Genomic DNA, 25492 nt, shown 5'->3' with positions numbered 1-25492 from the left:
TTCCGATTCACCTCATTGTGTTTTCTACATATTCTTAAACTTTACGCATTTCCTGTTATATCTGTTACATATCCAGAAATTTTTCTACATTTATAGTTTTCCTTAATATTCAAGATTCCGTCTAGACCTGTCAGGAGATTTGCATTTTCACAATATTGTTTTAGATATTCTTTAAATGTTATCCATTCTTTACACACCTTCTGGTTTGAGTTTCCTCTCATTCTCCCAGTCATCTTTGCAAGTTCCAAGGATTCTGTCATCTTCACCTGCCAGTCAAGCTTTGTAGGAATTGAGCCACATCTCCAGTTTTTTGCTACTAAAATTCTAGTCCCCATAGTTGCATACATAAAGATGGTTCTAATGTTTTTTTGGATTTCAGTGGACATAATGCCTTACAAAAAGGCTTCTGGGTTTTTTTGGAAGGAGAATTTAAAGATCTTTTTACGTTCATTGTATATTATATCCAAAAAATTCTTGTATCCTCACACAGTCCCACCACATGTGCATGAAGGTACCATCCCCATTTTTAAATCTCCAACAAACATTTGAGATTTTTTTATACATTTTGGCCAGTTTGCCAATATAACTTCAATTAATAATAATAATACAGTGGTACCTCCGGTCGCAAATGGGATCCGTTCTGGAGGTCCGGTCAGATCCCGAGTTTTCTGTAATCTGAGGACCGCTTCTGAGCATGCGCATGCGGCGAAACCCGGTCAAATACTTCCGGGTTTACTGCTTTCGCATCCTGAAGTTTACGTAACCAGAGGGTTACGTAACCGGAGGTACTACTGTAATAATAGCAATGTAATCTGGGCCTAGAGCAGAGACAGTAGTGGATGCTGATGCTCACCTGGCCTTTAACTGGTCACACTGGTGCCTTAGAGGAGGAGAGGCAGCAATGAGATTGTCACTGGAGCCAATCTGGCTCTTCTTGCCATTATATGTGGACTATGCCACCCTCCCTGCTACCTTGACCTCCACCCCCCCTCTTGCCACCCTAGGCTCCTTCAGGAGGAAAGATGGAATATAATGCTAAAACTTAAGTACTACCTCCCAGTAAACAGCAACCATGCAACTTAAGGGGGGTTCTTTGAGCACTGCCATCCCACCCCACAATCATCAGCTACCAAGTGGAGGTATTAATCAAATTGTGAGAGGTACTTAAAAAAAGGACTAAAGGTTTAGAAAAAGACAAAACTGGGTAAGCAGCACTCCACCTTGCCAGGGAGCAGGGTTCCCGGGATTTCTGGCTTTACGCATTTTTGTGCACTTGCATGGACCCACGGAACCGGACCCTCACGTACGTTGCAAGTTACCCGCGTAAAACTCTGCGGGTAAACACTTTCTGAAGCTCTATGAGCTCTATGCAGAGATAATTATTAATACAATTGAAATATTCACTAAACGGAGTCATAATTGGTGCTCATTTAATTTTATACTAGTTAGAGTGCTTCAATATTAAGGAGAGAGAGAGAACTATATGAGAGCAACGACGATAGGAGAGAGAAAATTAGCACTCCTGACTCATGAGTAATGTCCCCCTCCTGCAACCGATCCCATTGATTTGTAGGAAATGTCTTCTTGTAGAACAAATTAATAGTCCTTGCATGAGAAGATTAATAATCAGAGATGATTTTTCTGTTGTTCCAGAGTTTACTTACTGTTTTGCTGGCATCCAGGACTACACTGAGTGCATATTTGTTGCCACTAGCTATGCCTCGATTCAGTTCCTTCAGGGCTAGATCCACCGCGTTAAAGACCCCAGGATCATCGCAGTCTACCTTCTGGCCTTGGAGAGGGCTGGCATGGCAGCAGCAGAAGGCGAAGGCTAACAGAATGAAGAGTGCCATGTCCAGGCGAGGAAGAAGGTCCTGAAACCTGGGGAGAGGGAAAGGGAGAAAAAAGACTCTCCAAAAGCCTGACGGGGAAATGCCTTGCCGTGGAAGACTGGAACAGCCTTCTTTTGATTTAAGGTAATCAAGCAAAAGCAGAAAGAGGGCAGGAGGGCTTGATGGACTCTTGTCGCTTCCTGTGTACAGTGCAAACAACCTTTTGGGTTTATCCAAACATCGGTTGTTTTCTTTTTAAAGAGGCAGCCCTGCACTGTGATGACACCCCGTTTGTTCACCTGCCGCTCTGGTTAGAGGGCGAACCTCAGGATGTCAGGGTCAGAACAAAGATTACCAGTTCTAGGTCACGTTTTGTACGCCCTAGAACATTCTGCAGCCTTATGGTGAATATGCCGATTTCAAAACTTAGATGGATACAGAGAAAGCTGAGGTGGAACCTCCGGAAAACAAACCAAGAGGCCCTGTTCCAGCCCCCAAAGGGGACCTTCCCCCCCTCTGTAACACCATCCTTCAGAGAATGCAAGTTTGCCAAGGAGGTGAGAACCAAGAAAATGACTTAGGGGAGAGATGCAGGTCCCTGGCTGCATAGGCAGTCGTTGTGGGATGCTTTCCCTTAGATACGCACCTGGTACCTGTTTACCTTGGCATTTGCTTGTTTATTTCGCTAAAATTTGAAGGCCGCTTGATTGCAACAAAATTCTGAGTGGCTTATAATATTACAATGGTCAATAAAACCAGTTTGTTTAAAATGATTAAAAAGCAAACACCTCTCCACGTAGGCTGACAATGTTTCAAGCAGGTGCCAAAAAGAGTGAAGGGGAAGGAACCTGCCTGTTTTCAATCGGCAGGCAGTTCCAAAGTGTAGATGCAGCTGCAGTAAAGTAAGTAAAGGTAAAGGTACCCCTGCCCGTACGGGCCAGTCTTGACAGACTCTAGGGTTGTGCGCCCATCTCACTCAAAGAGGCCGGGGGCCAGCGCTGTCCGGAGACACTTCCGGGTCACGTGGCCAGCGTGACGTCACTGCTCTGGCGAGCCAGAGCCGCACATGGAAACGCCATTTACCTTCCCGCTAGTAAGCGGTCCCTATTTATCTACTTGCACTTTGACGTGCTTTCGAACTGCTAGGTTGGCAGGCGCCGGGACCGAACAACGGGAGCGCACCCCGCCACGGGGATTCGAACCGCCAACCTTTCGATCAGCAAGCCCTAGGCGCTGAGGCTTTTACCCACAGCGCCACCCGCGTCCCCATGTCCCCCACCCGTGTACTTTGCAGTAAAGTACGGATTACTTAAAACTGCAGAATGAATATTTGCACCTGTAACAGTGCCAATTCTTCAGATCAAAGCAGTTGAACGGGCCTATATGGGTAAGGCAATCTCACAAGTAAACTGATCTCCAAATGTGAAGGGCTGTATATACGAAGAAGCAATAGTAGCAACTTGCTGCAGAAGACAGAATTGGAATTCAAGATAAGCTTAACAGATTGGAGAACTGGGCCCAAACTAACAGAATGAATTTCAATAGGGACAAGTGTAAGGTTCTGCACTTAGGCAAGATAAAACCACCTGCACAAATACAAGAAGGGAGACACCTGGCTTGCCAGCAGTACATGTGAAAAGGATCTAGGGATCTTAGTAGAACACAAACTTAACATGAGTCAACAGTGTGATGCAACGGCAAAAAAAGAGAAAAAAACCTCAGGCTATTCTAGACTGCATCAACAGAAGTATAGTGTCCCAATCAAGGGAAGTCATAGTAATGCTCTTTTCTGCCTTGGTCAGACCCCACCTAGAATACTGTGTCCAGTTGTGGGCACCACAATTTAAGAAGGATATTGATAAGCTGGAATGGGCGCAAAGGAGGGCAACCAAGATGATAAAAGGTCTGGAAACCAAGGCTTATGAGGAACAGTTGAAGTTGCTGGGTATGCTTGGCCTGGATAAGAGGAGACTGAGAGGAGATATGATAGCCATCTTCAAATATCTAAAGGGTTGTCACATGGAAGATGGAGCAAGCCGTCCCGGATTCTGCGCTCATCATCTGCCCCCCTTCTTCATGCCCCTCCTCCACATGAGGTTCAGAGGGTGGCAACACGAGAAAGGGCCTTCTCTGTAGTGGCTCCCCATCTATGGAATGCTCTCCCCAGGGAGGTTCGCCTGGTGCCTTCATTATATATTTTTAGGTGCCAGACGAAAATGTTCCTCTTCAGCCAGACTTTTGGCTGATTAAATGTGTCTGTGGGAAGAGTGTGTGTGTTATTGTTGTGCTGTTTCGTTTTATTTATTCTCACGTTTTCATCCTGTATTTTATTCTGTGAACTGCCCTGAGATCTTATGATGAAGGCTGATATATAAATCAAATAAAACCAACAAACCAAACATAGGTTTTCTGCTTGAGACATACCTCTTTCCATAAATGCTCATTCTCTCTCAGAATAAAAGAAACTGTTTTGTGTATAGAGATGTTTTATTTTTCACTATTGAAGGCCATGGAGCTATGTAGTTACGGAAACACTTCGGCTTAATGGGAATGTGTTTCATTGCGGATACAAAGACAAAAAGCTCGGCCGATCATACTTGGGCTTCCCTGGGCATGATTTCGACTCTGAATCAGCTTCTGGGAATGGCTGCAGTGCTGGTTTCTGGCGAAGGCCTTTTCCGCACCAAGGCGGCCCCCTGTGGCCTCCCTGCTGACTGTCTGGGCTGCCAAAGAAGTCTGCCCCAGGAACTTGGAGGACATTGTCTGGACTCGCAACTGGGATGTAGTAGACCGAGCCGGCTTTGCTGCCGTGGAAAGGGTGGTGGTCTTCAAAGGAACTGTGCTCTTCAGAGGATCCTCCTCCTCTTCTCCCAGATGACCTCATACGACACCTGGGGCCGTGACAGCGCTTGTGGTGGTTGCTATTCCTGCGAACCCGCTGATTTGGGGGAGACGTGGGACGATCGTTGGGGACATCAGGAGGGGGAGGAGGCCCATGGCAAAGAGGCCCATGTGGTGGCCCTGGAGGAGGTGGGGGACCGTTAACAGGTGGGAAATGGTGTGGTCCGCCAGGGGGTGGAGGAGGGTAGCAAGGTCCTGGAGGAGGGGGAAAGTCAGGATATTCTTCAGAGCAATTGTGGTCACCTCTGGGCCCTGCATGCCTGGGATGCCCACGCCCATGATGCCCATGCCTGTGATGCCCATGATGTTTGTGATGCCCATGGTGAGGTCCGCAGCTGTGATGGTGACAAGGACCATGGTGGTGGTGGTCATGGTTGTGATGGTGCCCATGCGGCGAGTGCCTGCTTGTGTGCCCGCACACATGGCAACCTTTTCCTGTATCCTGGAGCGCAGCCACCAGGTGTGCATGCAGCACACATGAGAACGGGAAGCAAAAGGAGAAAAGAAAGAAAGAAAGAAAGAAAGAAAGAAAGAAAGAAAGAAAGAAAGAAAGAAAGAAAGAAAAGGAGTTAGCTTACGAACCTTTCACAATTTTCATTGCACCAGCGAATGCACCCAACTCCTTTGTTTTTTGCCTTGGATGTAGATTGTCAGTCCTTGGACTTTGGGCTGCTATCACGCTCACCATGAAACAGCACCCTACCATTTGTCCTCTCCATGCCTGTAAGCCTGTAAGCTGTGCTCTTTATAAACCTGTGATGGCCTGGGACTCGGGCTCAGACTCGGACTCTGAACCAGAGGAGTCTCAATCTGCACCGGATCCTTTGCCTCAGACATCATCTGAATCAGGTCTAGGGTCTGATCCTGAAGAGTCCCAGTCTGCACAGGTTCCCCTGCAACAAGCACTAGCTGGGCCGAGTCAGGGGCCTGAGCCCACCCTGGCTCCAGATGTGGGAATTACCTCGTTGCCTTCAGCTGGGCCATCACTTACAGCTGCTCCACTGCTGGTTTGGTCAGGGGAGGCTGAGGCGGCCCCTGGGTCTAGTAACCCACCAACGTCTCCCAAGTTGCAGAGACTGAGGTCTGAGAGAAAGAGAGACCTGAGTACTCGCAGGAGGAGTGCTTGCCTTTGGGCGAAACAGGGAGGTGAGTTGCCGGGGGATCAGGACCGGCCGCTACCCCGACAAAGATAAAAGGCTGTTGGACCCCACCCCAGGTTGTGGGAGCAACATTGCTGTATGTTAGATCCTGCCTGAGATTCTGTATCTGTCCTTGTCTGGTTTCCTGCCTTGTGTCCTGCCTTGGCCCTGTCGGACTGACTCCTGCCAGAACCTCCGGATTCTGGTCCGCTCCAGGACTGCATTTCACGGGTTACCCCCGGGCCCAGCACAAAACCCAACCATCTCTGGATGTTGGCCGTGTTGACTAGGGCTGATGGGAGTCCAACAACATCTGTTTGACAGTGGAAGAGATTCCTTTGAGAGGTTGTGGACGCTCCTTCCTTGGAGGTTTTTAAGCAGAGGTTGGATGGCCACCTGTCATGGAGGCTTTAGTTAGATTCCTGCATTGCAGGGGATTGGACCAAATGACTATTGGGGTCCCTTCCAATTCCAGAACTCTATGATCCTGTGAATGGCCACAATTAGGCACCCCTGCCTTAAGCAGTGTGAGATTTCCTTAGAATCTTCTCTTCCACTTGCCTTTTTTTGGCCTTATTTATCTGTCTCATCTGCACTTTTCACTGTGTCCTGCAGGAAAAGGCATCCTTATCAGGAGGTCCTGTCTGCTTGCAATAGGAATTAGGCTTTGGTGTGGTGGCACCTACCCTCATGGATTCTCTCCTGCTAGATATTAGACACATGCAATCCTTTCGGTCTTTTCTGTGCCTATTGAAGACTTTCCTCTTCCCCTCCCTCCTTAGGATCTCTTCCCTCGCAAAGTTACTCCTGCTGTTGCTGATATTGCTTAGATCCCAGAAAACCTTCCCTTCCTGCAGAGAAGCTGGACATAAGCCTAGCCAATCAGGATTGGCGATTTCCCTGCAATGATTGCATTGCAGAGTTGGATTTGATAGATATACTGTGATGTGTTCAACACATGTGTTAGTTTACAGCTGAATGGCTCCGATATAGCAGTCTATGTGCAAAGCTGTGGAGGAAAAACAGAAGCCGCCAGGTAGCGCACAGTTATTGCAAAAAGCACCCAAAAATACTCAGATGCATTGCTGTGAAGGAGCCTGATTTGCACGTTGGGTAGAGCTGCAACATATGCTTAATTGTCACCTTTGTAATAGCCAGCAAACCAGTGCTTGTTGGGACATTTGTGGCACTATCCCAGCCACTCTCGATAAGTAAGACCTGGTGTCACACTAATGAAATGTGAAATTGGGGCTTCTGATGTGCTACAGAAGTCAGGCAAGGAGGCTGAAATGGGCCACTCTTCTCCTGTGGAGTAAAGACTGAAGGGAGCTGAACTGCTGCAGTATTGGATCCTTGAAAAGAGATTTCCTGATTTTAAGGAATGCTGCAGTTCTTCCTGGCTCATGTCGTTATAAGTGGGTTGCATTTTCTTGCAATAAATCACTAGTATACGGTTGCCATGTTTTAAAAAGTGAAATTCCGGGCACAAAAGTTGCTGAACTTTTTTTCACAAACTTGTTGAGTTTTGCTGAGTTTTTTGTTTTTGTTTTGCAAAATCTCCAATTAATGTGAGCCACATTAGCAGCTTGCACTTCCTATTCATTGAAACTCTAGAGACCAAAAGAAAGCACAGTATAGGAACCTCTTTGGTGCTCTCTGCTGGGTGGAATACAAATTTGCTATTGCCACTTGCTAACGGAAGTACAGTGCAACCTTGGTTTTCGAATGTCTGGGCTGCCAAACAATTCAGAAAACCTGGAAGTGAATTCTTCCATTTTCAAACATGCCTCGGAAGTCAAACGGCTTCTGTGGCACATTCTTCCATTTTCACCATTCACTTTGCCAACAGCCCTTTGATTTTCGGTTTTCGAACATTTCGGAAGTCAAACGGACTTCCGGAACGGATTAGGTTCCACTGTAATTGCAGTGCACCTAAATTTTCTGCCGCCACCTGGTGGATTGGTTTATGCTGCACAGATTGTGTCCTTGAATGTTACCCCCTTCAATGCCCTGCCCCCCCAAACCTGCAGCGGCTGTGTGCGCATGCTGTGTAACATGCTTACCTTAATTGCACACCGTCACACAACTGTTCATCGTGCATCCACAGTGCGAGCACGGCACATGGCGCATGACATCAGCACATGCGCTGACATCACTTGCGCATGTTGTGGGCCCCGGCACCCTCAACTATGGAGGCAAGGTGGCGCACTTGTTTCTGTCGATGCTGCCTGCTTCTGTCCTTGCCTTAAAGCAGGCTTCCTCCAGATGTTTTGAGACTACAATTCCCAGCATCCCTGACCACTGGTCCTGCTAGCTAGGCAACATGGGAGTTGTAGGCCAAAAACATCTGGAGGGCTGAGGTTGAGGAAGCCTGACTTAAAGGTAGGTGGTAAGGCCACTCCCTTTAGCCACGGAGCAGCGGGCAGGGGAATAGACTTACTTGAATATCGTAGATTTCACAGGACTCTATTTCAATCACACTGGGATCTTTTGCATCCGACTCCTTAACGGCTTTTCCTCTGCAGAGTCCTTTGTGCTGCGGAGAAGGAGGAAATGTCAATGTGAATCTGTGCCCCTGCGCTGGATGGTGCTGCGGATTCTTTTGTGTGTCAAGGCACCCGAGCCACAAAGTTCCCAGAAGAACAATAAAACACACTGTCACGGAGTAGTTTGGTTTATGGGTTCAAAAAGGCCACAACTTCATTGGTTACAGATGTGAGCAGTTTGGCTTAGGCGCTGGGGTGAAGCTAGGCTATATCTTGACTCCTGCCCATCTGTAGGGAGTCCATGGAAAGGTAAACCACTGATAGGGGGTGTCCTATGACTTACACCTATGATAGAGGTGTCAGGAGCTCGTCCTACACTCGAGTAGGACCCTGGCTGAGAAACATGCCCGACTGGCATGTTCTCTCCCTCCTGGTCGATCGTTCGGGAGCTTCAAAAGCTTTCTTCAGCCCGAACAGTCACAGCGACCGATGCCAACAGATACTGGCACACTTTGGGATCCGCAGAGTCTTCACAGCTTGCGTAACAGACCTCAGCAACTCAGCATTTTGGCTAATCTACTTTATTTACATATAAACACACACGGAGCACTGCACCATGGCTCCTCCTCTCTCTAGCATCAGACAGCAAAGAAAGAGAACAAAGGACAATAGTCCCACTTCACGGAACACAGGAACACAAACATCCTGTCTCCGTCAGTTCCCACTCTGTGGAGTCAAAACACACACCGTCATGTGATAGACAACAATCCCATGACTGCCACCATGGAGGAGGAATTCAAACAAGAGGCACCACCCCAAGGGGTCCCTGTAGGAGCTTCGGACAGTATGTCACACCCCAGATCCCTTTAAGAGGATACCTTTACTGAAGATTTGTAATTGTTTTACTGATGATTTGTTTGTTATTCTGCATGATATACACTGTAATTGTTTTGTTTTGTTTTTTGTTTTTGATTCATTCTTTTATTTATATTTTTATATTTTTATTTACATAGTAATAATCATAAACAAATAAGAATAAAAATGTGCACCCCACCGCTGAGACCATTCCATTGTAACTATCCAGCCTCCCAAAATTTCAACACCTCTTGCGATGGTTTGACCCCTTTCCGTTTTAACAGTACAAATTCTACAGACACCCTCCATATCTCCTCAAAATCATTTCTCCTGCATATTCCCCGTCTTACCTTAATGGCACATGTGAATTAATCATTAATAGCTATATCCCACACCTCTTTATACCATTTTTCCATTTTATATTCTGCTTGCCCCTTCCACTTCCTAGCCATCGTAATTCGTGTAGCTGTTAATAAATTTGTGAGGAAGACTTACGCTGTAATTGTGATGATATTTAAATCAGCCTGGGGGAACTTCAGGCCTGTGGGCTAAATGTGGACCTCAAGACCTCTCCACCAGGCCCTTGGGGCTCTCACTAGGCCACGCCCTCTCCCCAGGCCACACCCCCTGCCTCTGCTCCCTCCTCAAGTGCTGGATTGCATCCTTGAACTCTGATAATGGCTGCTGCTTGCCTGGATAGGCGGCGAAGAGCTGTGAGTGTGTGTCTAGAAACCTCTCACATTTCCCCTCACGATTCAGCTTCTAGCATTAGCTAACCCACAGCCTGTTGAACTGTGGCTGGTGGGAGTTGTAGTTCAAAACACCCAGAAAGCGCCACGTTGCAGAGCTTATGCTAGACTCTTCGCTTACCGCAGTTCTGTCAGGGAGAAATTCACACGCCGAGATATTCTTTGCAAGACTGGCTCTGGGGCACGAGGTTTCTTTGATGGTAAACTCAACAACGTACGCCGTACGATCGGCCACCTGCAGGGGAAAGGCCAGGCAAGAGCCAGAAGAAGAAGAAGAAGAAGAAGAAGAAGAAGAAGAAGAAGAAGAAAAAGAAAAAGAAGAAGTTATTATTTATACCCTGCTCATCTGGCTAGGTTTCCCCAGCCACTCTGGGCAGCTTCCAACGGAACACTAAAATACAATAACCTATTAAACATTAAAAGCTTCCCTAAACAGGGCTGACTTCACGTGTCTTCTAAAAGTCTGGTAGTTGTTTTTCTCTTCGACATCTGGTGGGAGGGCATTCCACAGGGTGGGAGCCACTACCAAGAAGGCCCTCTGCCTGGTTCCCTGTAACTTGGCTTCTTGCAGCGAGGGAACCGCCAGAAGACCCTCGGCGCTGGACCTCAGTGTCCGGGCAGAATGATGAAGGTGGCACAGCCATTTGAAATGCCAAGGCATGCCTTTCCTCTTTGCATTGGGCCCCTGGTAGCTACACGGCAAATTTAAACCAGTTGAATTTCATTAATTACTAAAAATTATATATCACATGATTGTAAAAAAACAATAACAACCCCAAATCACTACCCCTCTAAAAGGTTTACAAATATATAAATTAAAACATTAAAATCATAGATTAAAAACAGTCGGAAGCAGGTATTTAAAAATAGTCAAAATATGATTAAAGCATAAAACAAAACACTTCTAACTTCTTTGTGTCGGGATAGGCTTCCCTAAACAAAAGTGTTTTAAGCAGGCACTGAACAGCGTGCATTTATGGTGCCTTTGTTGTTGGCATCTGACAATGGAGTGTGCTTCCGGGGGTGAAATCAAACTGCTGCAGAATCACAGCGCCTGCTGTGGCTGCAGAGACCCGTAACTTGGAATGGCTGCCTCCTGTGTTGTTTTTGCTGCATTAGCAGCACTGCAACGATCTCTCCAGGCCACAAGCCTGGGAAGTGTGTATGGAGGTCTTGGGCTGCCCAGACAAGAAGACCCCTCTCTCGGACTCACTGATGTGGTCCATAGGAAAGCAGAGCAAGACATTTGGCACCAGCTTGACTACAGGAGTTGCCAGAAGGGGGCGTAAAAGGCGCCATCCAACCGTCTTAGGGACTCCACTCCAGATTTGTGTAGGCTTTACTCATTGTGGTCTTTCCTCCTCCTGAAGATGTCCTGGCAAGGTATGGATTTTTCCTTGGGTTTTGTGATGTAAGGTTTACTTCCAAAGCCTGCCAGATGTCAATAGGCACTGAGCTCCAGACTGCAGGTGCCACCACACTAAAGAAATCCATTTCTTTTGCATGCGGAACAAGCATTACGTGGCACCTTTATAACAGTGCCAGTTCTGCACTGTCAAATTAACTGAATAGACATGGTTTGCCCCAGTGAACTCTGGGAATGTACTTGCCAAGCATTGTGGGCCTTTGACACCATCCTAATAGTACACAAAAGAGCACATGGCCTCTTTCCTAGCAAAGAAATGGGCATAGCTGTCAACTTACAGATTTGAAAATAAGGGGCCAGCAGCCTCGAAAATAAGGGATCAGCAGCCAAAATAAGGGATTTTAGTCAACCAACAGCCAAACGAAGCCTCAAGCGGTGGTTCCCACAGCGCAGCAACCCGGCAAAGGGGATGCAGCAAGGAAAAACACAGGGAAGCGCTGAGCAAAGGCGAGTCCCCAGGCAACGCGGCCGATTTGATCAGCACAGGGCATGCAAGCTCCACCCCCCAGTTGTTCTCAGACTCTTTATTGGGTGAGCAATGTAGCCAAACAACACAGTTGGAGCCTCCCTCCTCCCTGGCCGACAGGGAGGGAGGGAGAGGAGATGCTTCCTTTGAAACCCGGGAAATTTAAGGGACATCATCAATCCAAGACAGCAGCGGGAAATGGTGCTGGGATAAGGGACTTTCCTGACAAATAAGGGACGGTTGCCAGCTATGAATGGGAGATGGGGAAAGCTTCACTTGTATCCAGCAATTTAAGTTCCAGGGCAGACGGATACATACCGCACTGAAAACTTTTTTTATTTCCTCCACCTTGTAATAGTTTGTCTGGTTGCTGTCCTGATTGTATTGCTCCAAGACCCCATTGGCGTACTTCATGTGCTCTTCAGCGGCTTCTATGACTGTTACCCTCACTGGACAATCCTTGCACTCGTATAATTCAGGTGGAACTGAGAAAAGTGAGCAGTTATCAGCATTGTATTATTGTTGCCTGGGATTATAATTAACATGCAGGGTGAAGTCATTGATTTATAGCACGTCCAATGTCCCAGTGTCGTCCTTTAATCCCTGACTTCCCTCGCCCTGTATCTTCCTCCGTATCAAATCCCGAGTGAATTCTCTCTCTTCAGGTGAATTACCTGCCTGTGTTTTTAAAGATATTGCATTTATACCTTTAAAAGTTAAGACGGTGCTTTTTTAAAATTAAACCTGAAAAATGGTCCTGAAAAGTAGGTTTCTGACATCACAAATCCCTACCCAATCACCAAAGTCTGCTGCCAGCACCTGCTGAAAAGTAGGGCGGGGGGAAAGGGATCAGCTTGGGAGAAAAGATAATTCATATGATGACAATTAAGGGCTGTGGTTCAGTGGCAGACCATCTGGATTGCATGGAAAAGGCCCAGGTTCAATCCCTAATAATAATAACAACAATTATTATTATTATTATTATTATTATTATTAATCATTTATACCCCGCCCACTCTGGGCAGCTCCCAACAGAATATTAAAAACAGGATAAAACATCAAACATCAAAAACTTCCCTAAACAGGGCTGCCTTCTAAAAGTCACATAGTTGTTTATTTCCTTGTTATATGATGGGAGGGCATTCCACAAGGCTGGTGCCACTACTGAGAAGGCCCTCTGCCTGGTTCCCTGTAACCTCGCAGTGAGGGAGCTGCCAGAAGGCCCTCGGAGCTGGACCTAAGTGTCCGGTTTGAACGTTGGGGGTGGAGACGCTCCTTCAGGTATACTGGGCCGAGGCCGTTTAGGGCTTTAAAGGTCAGCACCAGCACTTTGAATTGTGCTCGGAAACGTACTGGGAGCCAATGTAGGTCTTTCAGGACTGGTATTATGTGGACTCGGCGGCCACTCCCAGACACCAGTCTAGCTGCCGCATTCTGGATTAGCTGTAGTTTCCGGGTCACCTTCAAAGGTAGCTAGCATCTCTAGGTAGGGCTAGAGGGCCACTGTGAGTCCTTTTAGACCAAACCACCTGCTTTTGTATGTCTGGAATGTAGCCTTGTGCACAAAGGCTAAGACTCACATCTAGCGTTCCATTTCCCTCCCTCTGGCGCCCACCCATCCCTGGCCCCCATGCACCCCTTAGGAGGTTTTCCATGGGCAATGGACTCAAAATGGTTCCCCAGCACTGCTATTCTGAGCAAGATGGACCCAATGATCTGACTCATTATAAGGCTGCTTCCCCTGTAATGCCGTGAGTGAGGTACCAGATTGCAGTGACCCATCTTTTTCTCTGTATCCTGCCTGAGTTCACAGACACTTCATTTGGAAGTTATGAATACCTGGGCTCACAGTGCAGTTGTATCTATGCAGTTTCTCTTCCTCAAGGAACCGGTTTATTTGCACAACAGCTTTACATCGCCCAAAGTCCTGGAGAAGGCAAAAGACAGACATCTGTCGGAAGCTCTGATACAAGCACCCGTCTTTTCCAAAAGCAACAAGAGATGTTTGCCTCCCTGTTTTGACAGTTACTGTACTTTTCTTAAGCTGTGTACACATTAGTGACTTAAAACACTGGAAGGTTGTTTCCGCTGCTGCAATTCAAGTCACACTTTAACCTTTTTGTACACATCGACGAGGGGCTTGGAATGTCTTCACCTGATGCACATTACCTGATTTGTGTCCCTGCACCTGCAACCCCTGTTGTCTGAAGCTCTCCTCTGTGCATGCACAGTCATTTGCGCATATGCGGCAGCTGTCTCAAATGTGCACATCTCAGCTTAACAGTGGCATACATTTTCAAGCTGGATGGAAGCCGGTTTGAGGGAAAATGAACCAAGCAGTAGCATTTCTCAAGGGCCCACAGAATACATAGAGATTGCGGCTAATCACAAGCACTCTCAGCTTCAAACGCCAGTGGTGGGAGTGTGCCAGAGGTGCAGTACACATCCTTAGTCACAAAAACATTGATATCTGTCAGGGAACTGCCATCAGTGCCGGAGGGAGAGAGCAAAATCCAGAGGGATTCCAGAGAGCGTCCCGGGATTGGGAGAGGCAGCCCATCTTCTGGGGAAGAGAATCAGCGTAGCACCAGTGGAGAAGGGGGGCAGATGGGGGAATAGACAAGGCGGTCCCATGACTCCTTGCCGGGGACCAGCGGGGAGAGTAGAGGTCCTCCGCTGCATATGCCCTTCTTGCGCAGAAGGCTTTCGCGCAGAGAGAGTAGGAGAAGACTAGGCGTCAAAGAGCTTCTTTGCTGGAAGAAGTTTAAGAAACGCCCACTGACGGATTCTGCCAGCGATTGAGACAGCCACGGGTGAGTGGCTGTCCAGACAGAAAAGGTTCACTCAGGCAATCCAGCCAGGTGTTTGCACCGGCTTACGCACGAGCAACCCCTAGAGCCATTACAATATCCATAGAGCAGGCATAGGCAAACTCGGCCCTCCAGATGTTTTGGGACTACAACTCCCATCATCCCTGGCCACTGGTCCTGCTAGCTAGGGATCATGGGAATTGTAGACCAAAAACATCTGGAGGGCCGAGTTTGCCTATGCCTGCCACAGAGTATCGGCAGTATCCGTGAGTCTGCCGGAAGGAGTAAAGATGTTGTTACTTACTGTATAGCCGTAGAACGGCCTGTTTTCACAAGATGACCAGTTTTTCCGAGATAATACAGAGCATTCTGTTTCCAGCACATCCAGAGTTAAGTACAAAATGGAATCATTTCCCTGAAAGGGGAGGAAATGCAACAAAATCAAATGCATTTCTGCAGAAGATATTTTGGCAGTATCCAGCTACCCCCCATTTACCCCCCACCCCACCCCCAATTCTGTGCAATCCAACAGGTTTTTTTTAGTAATTCCCCCTGCGATTGGTGTGGCCTAGTTGTTAGTGTTAGACTTGGACCTGGGAGGCCAGAGTTCAAATGCTGCAGCCGTGAAGCTCACCTTGGCCAGTCCTCCTCTCTCTCAGCCTAACCTGCCTTGCCAGTTGCTGTGGGAATTAAATGAAGGCGGGATGTAACCTTGAGCTCCTTGGCAGAAAGGAGGGATATATATGCAGTAATAAATTAGGGAATTATGTATTTCTCAGCAGGCAGGCACCTTTACAGCATGCCTTGAGTTGGTGGCAGGGGAAAAAATAGGTATCAAAGGAGACTTCGCTGGGCTCCAAGATCCAGCTTTGGGGCAAGTAATCTTTGGTGAGAGAACCGCAGCAGAGATTTAAAACAACAAAATATGCAGCAAATTAAAGCGTGGAAGTATAGGTTGTTAGATTTTTAAAATATGCCCTTGTGAGTTCCTTCCAAAGTTTTCCTCTTCCCCTAGCATATAAAAAGACTGCATGTTGGGTAAGTGCTTTTTTAGAGTTAACTTACAAACAATCCAATGATCAGATTCATGTGCTTCCGAATACAGTCATACCTCAGGTTACAGACGCTTCAGGTTGCCTTTTTTTGGGTTACGGGCCGCCAAAACTCAGAAGTACAGGAACGAGTTACTTCTGGGTTTCGGCAGCCGTGCATGTGCAGAAGCGCTAAATCGCGCTTTGCGCATGCACAGAAGCATCAAATCGCAACCCGCAAGTGCGCAGATGCACCACTGCGGGTTGCAAACGCTGCGGGTTGCGAATGTGCATCCAAGCGTTCACTGTCGATTGCACAGACAGTAAAACTTAGCTGTTACAAAGTGGTTAAGCTTCCCAAATTATTTGTATAGTAACTCTATAATGGCTTGTGAGAGTCATGTTTGTTTGTTTGTTTTTAACATATATTTTTATTAGTTTTTACATCTATTTTCCAAACAGAACATCTCATCTCATCTCATCTTATACAACATTTTGGCTGTTTTAGCCTGAGGCTTCCATCAACCACGTCTAATGATTTCCAAACCTCATCTTTTAATCTTACATTTGTTATCCTAACTATTACTTTTAATAATCCGTAACTTAAAATCCATTCTCATAAATCTTTTCTGCAATATTTCATATAGTTCTCCTTACAAAACTTCTCGTGAGAGTCATGTGGTTTGAGCTTGGAGCAACCAGCTATGTCCTCTTTACAAGCTGAGCTTCTCAGGTAGACCGGAGGGGGACAAAGGCTTGATTACCTGGTTCATCCCAAACGGAGCTAAACCTGCAGGACAGCTTATTCTATGACATTAACCTCTTCATGCATCAATTAGATTTAAGCATGTTGGTTATATGAGGTGGGTTATCCCAACAGCCCCCTCTCTGGCAAACATAACAATTGCACGCACAATTAAGGAACCACCCAGAGCCCCATCTTGACTCATTCCCAAAATGGTTTCTTGGTAGTGGCTTGGTCAGAATGTCTGCTATCATTGGTTTGACATTTCTCCAGTTCGCATCAGACGTATAGAGGTATTTCACACCAATGTGTTCTTGCATGAAACGTCTCGCTTTGAGACAATTTCAAACAGCTTTGGTTGTCCTCCATGCAGCCTGCTGGCTAGGGAGGATGGGAGTTGTAGTCCAAAAAACAGCTGAAGACCCAAATTTGGGATACCCTGGTGTAGACAATGGGCCAGAGGACTCGGTATAAGGCAACTCCCTGCACAGTCATACCTTGGGCTGAAGTAGCTTCGGGATAAGTATTTTCAGGTTGTGCGCTGCGGTGACCCAGAAGTAATGGAGCACGTTACTTCCGGGTTTCACCGCTCGCGCATGCGCAGACGGTCAAAATGATGTCACGCGCATGCGCAGAAGCGGCGAATTGTGGCCCGCGCAGACGCGGGTTGCGTTCGCTTCTGGATGTGAACAGGGCTCCGGAACGGATCCCGTTCACATCTAGAGGTACCACTGTATTCCTAAGAGAAAAGTCAGCAAAGGAGCCAGTCAGAGCTGCAGTACTTACCGCATGTTGTATGTGAGCATCGGCAACACGCAAGAGGGTGAAAATATAGCCATCCTTGCGGTGCTTATTGATCAAGTCAAGGGCCACTCCAGCATCCCTTTCTATTCCTGCATCATTGCAGTCTGCAGAAACCACGGCGGCTTGGTTTTCGCCATTAGAGCCCAGCAGCACCGCCATCAGCACAGCAGCTGCCAGAAGCTCCATTTTGGCTGTGGTAGAAACTGGCTTCCTCAGCTCACACCTTCTCTGCTCTCCCTTCGGTGTTTACATGTGAAGTGTCCTTCCAGAGATGCGCACACACGCAGGGGGATGCTTAAAGGCGCACCGTTTTATACCGACACAACCTCTGCAAAGCTAAAGCTGTTGCCTTGATCCACAGTCAAGGGAGGCAAATAGAAAATGAATCATTAATGGAGTGACAGGAAGCCAAACAGAACGAGATTCAAGTTGGCCAAGTAGCCATGTGTGAAGGAACAAAGGTATGTGGGCTTTGGCTGAAATAAAACGTCCGCAAATAGGGAGGCAGCTGTTTTTGCACAGATGTGATGGTCTCATGAAGAGAGTGCATTTTATCTATTGTATTTAATCATAGAATCTTAGAGTTAGAAGAGACCACCAAGCGTCATCTAGTGGAAACCCCTGCAAGGCAGGAATCTCAACTAAACCATCCATGCAAGATGGCCGTCCAACCTCTGCTTGAAAACCTCCAAGGAAGGAGAGTCCACAACCTCCTGAGGGACTCTTGTTCCACTGTCCATCACCTCTTACTGCCAGAAAGTTCTTCCTGACGTTTAGTTGGAATCTCCTTTCTTGTAACTGGAAGCCATTGGTTGGGTCCTAGCCTCCAGGGCAGGAGAAAACAAGCATGCTCCCTCTTCCATGTGACAGCCCTTGAGATGTTTGAAGATGGCTATCATAACTTCAGGATTTATAAACTGCTCTACATTCAAGGGATACCCAAGAGGTGTGCAGAAATGGAAGAACTGGGGGAAGGCGGGGTATAGGCAAACTCGGCCCTCCAGATGGTTTGGGACTACAACTCCCATCATCCCTACCTAACAGGACCAGTGGTTGATGGGAATTGTAGTCTCAAAACATCTGGAGGGCTGAGTTGGCCTAGAGAGCATCTTTGGGGCTTTAAGATTTTGCAGAAAGGGAGGCTGCTAAAGTGGTTGTATCTGCCGCTTTCTGAAGTTAACGGCTCCAATCAAGTCAGTTAAGTATCTCTTTGTAAGACTAATGAGCACAGGTGACTGGAATTGCCATAGAAATGGCTAGCTGGGGATGCTAGAAGCGGAGCAAAAGGGAGCACTGCTTTCCCCTCTTTTGTGGTTGGAGATTATGTTATCACTGAGTATAAGGGAACATCAGGCAGGCACTAAAACATTTTTGTTAAGGCAACCTTATCCAGACACATAGATGTTGACATATTTGAATCTTTGTTACAATTTTTTTTCTAAATTTTATTTTAATAGTAACAAATATTACATTTTTTTCTAAACTTCCTTATTATTTTTTTAAAAACTTATTTTTACTGATAATTGTAATATTTCTTGTATTAGAGGTTCTAATCCCGTCAAGTGGGATATACATTTTGCTAAGTAATGAATAAAATCAAATAAACAACGGAAATAGGCAGTCTTGCATGGAGCTGGGATGAGTTTGACTTGCTCTTTGTGCTGAATCTAAAACTATGGCTTTTTGAGAGCCCCCTAGAAACCCAAGAGGGGAACAAGATCTATTGGAATGTTACTGCTATAATCCTTTCCATCTCATGAATCTCATATATTCATATATTTGTGGGAGGAGGGTTATTGTTTTGTTTTTATTATGCATTCTGTGTTTTTGTCTTGTATTCTTATGCTGTGAACCATCTTCAGATAAAAGGCAGTATACACATTCAATAAATATAATAATAATATATCACAAAGACGCCACCATCTTCAGTGACCTTCATTCTAAGGAAGCCATGCCTGAGCTGCGGACTGGCATTTCTGAGTCTCCCACTGCTTGGAAATTGGGGTGCGCATAACAGAGACCTTTGGGGGCAGTTGCCTATTGGGCAATGCGGCGCTGCAATAGGCTCACGTGTCCAGCGACTGAATTCCTCCCCAGCTTTGCGAAAGGTTCAGTGCTCACACAGCCTGGCTCTGCTTATCTTGTTGTCTTTGAACCTTTGTATATTGAATTTGGCACATGTGTCATTGTTAAAAAACTTACTTGGAAGAATCCGTGACCAGAAAGAAGAGGAGCTTCAAGAGGACTGGAGGAAATTCAAGGACTATTTGAACAAATATTGTAATATAAAAAATTAGAAATTACTTGAAAGAAACAAATAGGCCTAGGACAAATTAAGTTATAATTAAATAAATGGGATTCAGAATGTCAAGAAAAGTGAAAAAGATGACTATAATTGGAAATTGTTTTAGTTTAATAATGATATTGGAAAGCTGTTACTTTTAAATTACAAGGAAACTCAGAAGGGAGGGATTTGAGGAAGTCAATCAAGATGTTTAAAAAGTTGGATTTGTGAAGAATTAAGTTTGTTATTATTGTCTATTTGTTTATTGTTCCCCCCTTTTCCCCTCCCTTTCCCCCCTTCTTCTTCCTCTCTCTCTCTCTCTCTCCCTCTCTCTCTTCTTTTCTCTCTCTCTTCTTCTCTTTTTCCTTTTCTGTTTTTGTGTATTAATCTGCTTTGTGGTTTGTGTTATTATGGCGGAAAAATCTAATAAAAATTTATTTTAAAAAAACAAAAACTTATTTGCATATTAGATTCACATGAAAGAAAAGCAGAAGCAGGTTTTGTTGCCAAATCAAAGGCACAATCTTTGCTCTTTTGTATTTGGACCTTGTCACTCTCAGCTTGCGTGCACACACACACACACACACACACAGCCTACAAAAGGGATGCCCATTATTTTACAGGGTGGCCTCCATTGCTCATTCAAGGAAGAGAGTTGTTCGCAAGTGCCTGCTGGTGCTTCATTTGGGGACCAGGGTTCATGTGGTACCAACCCTGCCTGCCATCTTTAAATTGCAGAGTGGCTTGATCCATTCATTGGTCAGATGGGTGTTACCCTGGAGAATGCAAAACCTGCTTGGCATCTGTCTGTCTCGGGAGAGAATGGAGAAGTGCTTCATTGTCAAACTGTTGGAAGGTTACAGTATCTGTTGTAGCTGTAGAGACCGATATGGGAGGGACATGTTTTGTTGCAGCTGGGGCAGATGAAGGGGTGCTGCTGCAGATGCAACATGGCGTTTCTTCTGTCTGCGCTCCTCCCAGCGACCATTCCCCCTCTGGTCACTGCTGTGGATACATGACCTGACTGCCTGTCTCCAGGCACTGCGGCTGTCATGGCGGGGTTGATGTTGCTAGCCTTCGTGCCATGTTTGCAGACATCTTTGTATTATTTTTTTTTTAAGATATTTATTAAAATTTCAACATATTACAAAAATAAGAAAAAGAATAAAAAGAAAATGAAAATACAAAGTAAAAACAGTTAAAAACAGATCAGTCTTTCCATATCTTATCTTTCATTTGCTTGTTTCCCTGACCTCCTCACACCTCCCTTTCTTGTATTCCAGTTCAATTAGTTAATTCAGCAAATCCTTTCCCTCTTTGATTTTATCTTAATCTTTTATCTTAATATATTATAGCTTTAGATTATCACCTGTTAACAATCCATTTTTACATATTCCTTTATAACATTGCTGCTAAAAGCCACTTAACTTCAATCCAACATCATTTTAACATTCATTAATTTTGCAGTATTTCTGTAAATAGTCTTTAAATTTCTTCCAATCTTCTTCCACTGACTCTTCTCCCTGGTCTCGGATTCTGACGGTCATTTCCGCCAATTCCATATAGTCCATCACCTTCATCTGCCATTCTTCCAGAGTGGGTAAATCTTGTGTCTTCCAATACTTTGCAATAAGTATTCTTGCTGCTGTTGTAGCATACATAAAGAACGTTCTATCCTTCTTTGACACCAATTGGCCAACCATGCCCAGGAGAAAGGCCTCTGGTTTCTTCAGAAAGGTATATTTAAATACCTTTTTCATTTCATTATAAATCATCTCCCAGAAAGCCTTAATCCTTGGGCACATCCACCAAAGGTGAAAGAATGTGCCTTCAGTTTCTTTACATTTCCAACATTTATTATCGGGCAGATGATAGATTTTTGCAAGCTTGACTGGTGTCATGACTGCAGACATCTTTGTAATGCCCCATCTGCCCGTGGGACTGGTGCCCAAAGCCAGCTCCCCATAGAGCGTGTCCTTGGGGGAAAGCAAAACAGGGGAGGGGACAATAACCCCAACCCTCACTCATCACAGTCAAGCCAATTGCTCAGGCTTCCCTTACTCTGAGATCAGGGCTATGGGCATACATTGTATAAATGCCTAGACTCTTTGACATCCTTGCCGAAACTGCATCGTGAGCATGATTCCTCCCCCCTCCATGCACTGGGGAGGAGGGCATTCATTCCCCACAAAGACGACCCCTGAAAATAAGAAGCCCAAACTTACCCGCAAAAGGACTAGCCTCTCGGGACCCTTTAGCGACACGCCTGGGGACGGAGAGGGTGCTTTAAGGGAGCTTATTCTACCTGATCCTATCACTGCACTAAAAATAGCATTCAGGGGCCTTCTGAGTTGATGCACAAGAAGGAGGGCAGTAGCAGAGGCCCTGCATGATCTTCAGGAGTTTTATCAGCGTGCGGGAGATTACATGGGAGGCTGGCGAGGGTCAGGCTGTTCTTATTCCCTGCGGGTGGGGGAAGGAAGGGCCTACTGGGACTGTGCTCAAGTCAAGGGCCACCCTTGCCCAGTGGCATAGCATGGGGGGTGCAGGGGGGGCCGGCCGCACCGGGCGCAACATCTGGGGGTTAGGGGGCGCAAATCCACGGGTTAGGGGGCGCAAATTACTTGCCTTGCCCCGGGTGCTGACAACCCACGCTACGCCACTGCCCTTGCCTCCTTTTCTGTACCGTTGCAGCCTGCAGAAACCGTGGACACCTGGCTTTGGGCATCAGAACAGAACAAAGCTGTCAGAAGTGCTAGGAGCTCACCTTACCCCTTCTGTGCTCTGTGAAGACTTTGCACCAGGAAAGCCCCCAAAGAGGCACATGGGTTGATGCTCAGCAGGACACCGACTTGTTTTGTTTATTAAAGAAGGGAAAAAAGATATAGCATCAGTGTAATGAAGGCATCCGTCTTGATCCCTGGTTGAGAAATGTAAACAGAAAATGAATGATTTATGCGGAAATGGAGCCATAGCAAAAGCATGTTGCCCAAGTATCACAAAGGGTAGTTGTGTGGGTGTTGTGGGCCCACTGAAGGAACAAAAGTGCGTGGCTGAAATAGCAGGTGTGTGTATAAAGGTAAAGGTAAATGTTCCCCTGACCATTAGGTCCTGTCATGGACGACTCTGGGGTTGCGGCACTCATCTTGCTGGCCGAGGGAGCCGGCATACAGCTTCTGGGTCATGTGGCCAGCATGACTAAACCGCTTCTGGCGAACCAGAGCAGCGCACATGGTGTCTGGCCTTGCTCACAATTCCATGGGGGAGGCTCTCCGTAGCCACTCTGGGGGCTGCGAAAAAGTTCAGGCAGGGGAAAGGGAGGGAATGAGGCACAAACACCAGGGCCAGGGCCTTCTCAGTGATGGCTCCGACTTGGTAGAATGCTCTGTCCCATGAGACCAGGGCCCTGCAGGATTTAAATTCCTTCCACAGGGCCTGTAAGACAGAGCTATTCCACCTGGCTTTCAATTTGAACTCAGCCTGATCTTTTATTCCCCTTCCTTCCCTCCCCCTCTCCTTTTTATGAAGATTACCCGCTCTGGGATCCCACAGCTAATTCTCCCCTGGTCTCCTCGCTGGCCCAAAGAGGACTAATTTAGCCAGCTAGCCCTGGTGATCATCTAATGTTTATTGGATGGATTTCCCCCCTAAATTGATTTTTGATTTTATTGTTATTCATGTTTTATACCTTATTTTATGCTGTTTTTTGTAGAATCAATTAAGTGTTTTAAATTTGTTGTTAGCTGCCCTGAGCTTGGTTTTCTGAACCAGGAAGGGCGGGATATAAATATATTATTATTATTATTATTATTATTATTATTATTATTATTAATCCTCCAGATGCTTTCCAGGGGGGTCTGGGAAGTTCACTGTATCCCACTGCATTGCACAATCCTGTGTCTACCAATTTGAAAGGCAGAATGGGAGCAACCTGGGAGTGTGTCCCCACCATGGACGAGTCATGATTTAGTGGAAGGTTCCTCCTCAATCTGGACAATGTTGTTGTTGTTTAGTCGTTCAGTCGTGTCCGACTCTTCGTGACCCCATGGACCAGAGCACGCCAGGCACTCCTGTCTTCCACTGCCACCCGCAGTTTGGTCAGATTCATGTTTGTAGCTTCGAGAACACTGTCTAACCATCTCGTCCTCTGTCGTCCCCTTCTCCTTGTGCCCTCCATCTTTCCCAACATCAGGGTCTTTTCCAAAGTATTGGAGCCTCATGAGAAGAGAAGACTCACTGGAAAAGACTGTTAATCAAGAGGTGCTGCCGAAGCCTCATATGCAGATGGGTTGCAATCAATCAGCTGCCAAAAGAACCGGGACTGAAGGTATTTGAATGGTTTCTTTAAATTTGAGAATCCCTACCGCAGCTGTGAAAAGAAAGGGGGAGGACAAACTGCTTTTTTGTGCTCTCTGATGGTTTTGTAATGGTCTTTTTTCGCCTCTCCTCCTCTACATAATGAAGAGACGTGTGTAGTTGCTGCTCTGCTAGATAATTTGGAGGGGAAAGGGGGTGTGTGATTTATGCTTTACAAGGAATTTAATAAGGTTTTGCTCTGCCCCCCCCCCCGACATACGACGCAACTGGAGCGGGAAACCTGATTTTAAGAAATTGTGTTAAATTAAAGTAATTTGGTTTGAAATAATTTGGAAAATTAAGAAAAATGATTATTAAGAAAAATTTTAAAAAATAAAATAAAATCCAGAAGTGTCACTGTCACAAGAGGTTCTGGGTTTAAAAAGAGAGAGGTTTCTGCTCTGTGATGGAAGGCACTCTTGGCCTCACCCCTGAAAGCTAAAACTATGCTATATTATAACACGGTACCATTCTGGGCAAAGATGAAAACGAAAAATGGCCGACATGACCATTGGGACAAGCATGAATGGAAGCGCAGATGCTGACTCAATGAGTTTTTCTCTCCCATGCCTGCTATATGAGTTTTACTCCCAGAGCCGGTCCAGACACTAGGTGGACTCAGGCTGCTGCCTCAGGTGGCAATGGCATGGCAAGGCAGCACCTCCCATTTTGCCTCAAGCGGTGAAACAGGATGAGCTGCCCCTGTTCACTCTTCCACCCTGACAATTTTGGGGAGGGATTTCCCCCTTTCATCCTCAGCCACTTCCCCCAGGCTGAAGGTGAAATTTCTCCTGTGAGAATATGTTATGTACTAAGCTTGGATCCTAGAACAATAGGCAAATAGGATCCTAGAAGGGGACGCGGGTGGCACTGTGGGTTAAACCACAGAGCCTAGGGCTTGCCGATCAGAAGGTCGGCGGTTCGAATCCCCGTGGCGGGGTGAGCTCCCGTTTCTCCGTCCCTGCTCCTGCCAACCTAGCAGTTCGAAAGCATGTCAAAGTGCAAGTAGATAAATAGGTACCGCTCTGGCGGGAAGGTAAACGGCGTTTCCGTGTGCTGCTCTGGTTTGCCAGAAGCGGCTTAGTCATGCTGGCCACACGTCCCGGAAGCTTTACGCCGGCTCCCTCGGCCAATAAAGCGAGATGAGCGCCGCAACCCCAGAGTCGGTCACAACTGGACCTAATGGTCAGGGGTCCCTTTACCTTTACCTTTAGGATCCTAGAATGCAAGAACTGATTGGCTTGCAGGAAAAGACCAGTCAGGCTCCAGGAGGGAAGCAGAATCAGACAATCAGATGGGACTCATTGTGTAAATAATGTATATAAAAGCCTGAGGTTTGAGGGGCAATTCAATCACTGTTTTACAAGCTGCAATAAAGAGCATGAAATCACTACAGGACTCAGAGTATATTTCAGAATATATGTCTCATCTCTCTCACTCTACATGAAAGACACCTCCAGTACCTCCTGGTTTCCTCAGGCTAAACTGCGCCAAACACACACTTCACGGTTACCACCTGGAGGCCTTGATGTCTAGAGGCCTGCTTTGTTTTTCAAAGCGAAAATGAGAAAGGTCTGGTTTCCAAAACAGCCACTCAAGAGGCAGTAA

At 46.4% G+C, this 25492-nt stretch overlaps 2 protein-coding genes across 2 annotated transcripts in view; both read right to left on the bottom strand.

The window, feature by feature from the left end:
• Positions 1-2066, bottom strand: part of KNG1 (kininogen 1) — a 33626-nt gene extending 31560 nt beyond the window's left edge. Inside the window, exon 1 of the mRNA XM_083442237.1 lies at positions 1665-2066. Coding sequence (XP_083298363.1) covers positions 1665-1853 — 189 coding nt within the window. The 5' untranslated portion in view covers positions 1854-2066. The remainder of the gene's footprint in view (positions 1-1664) is intronic.
• A 2234-nt stretch (positions 2067-4300) lies between these two features.
• Positions 4301-17588, bottom strand: HRG (histidine rich glycoprotein). Its single transcript, XM_083442246.1, has 7 exons — positions 17227-17588; positions 14969-15079; positions 13694-13781; positions 12173-12339; positions 10084-10197; positions 8313-8408; positions 4301-5175 (listed from the first exon to the last, which is right to left on the bottom strand). Exons 1-7 carry the CDS (start codon positions 17428-17430, stop codon positions 4390-4392), a joined length of 1566 nt encoding a protein of 521 aa, XP_083298372.1. The 5' UTR covers positions 17431-17588; the 3' UTR covers positions 4301-4389.
• Positions 17589-25492: the final 7904 nt, after the last annotated feature.

The sequence above is a fragment of the Podarcis tiliguerta genome (genome assembly GCF_965153285.1).
Source record: "Podarcis tiliguerta genome assembly, chromosome: 5".
Taxonomy (NCBI): Eukaryota; Metazoa; Chordata; class Lepidosauria; order Squamata; family Lacertidae; genus Podarcis; species Podarcis tiliguerta.
The sequence above is the reverse complement of the archived record's forward strand: the minus strand, read 5'-3'. Positions and strand labels throughout refer to the sequence as shown.

Excerpts from the sequence above, each read along its gene's own strand:
- HRG (XM_083442246.1), bottom strand. The coding sequence starts at position 17,430 with ATGGAGCTTCTGGCAGCTGCTGTGCTGATGGCGGTGCTGCTGGGCTCT. Across the intron at positions 15,080-17,226 it reads ATGCTCACATACAACATGCG|GGAAATGATTCCATTTTGTA; the intron begins GTAAGTACTGCA and ends CTCCCCTTTCAG. Across the intron at positions 8,409-10,083 it reads TTCTCCCTGACAGAACTGCG|CACAAAGGACTCTGCAGAGG; the intron begins GTAAGCGAAGAG and ends CCTTCTCCGCAG.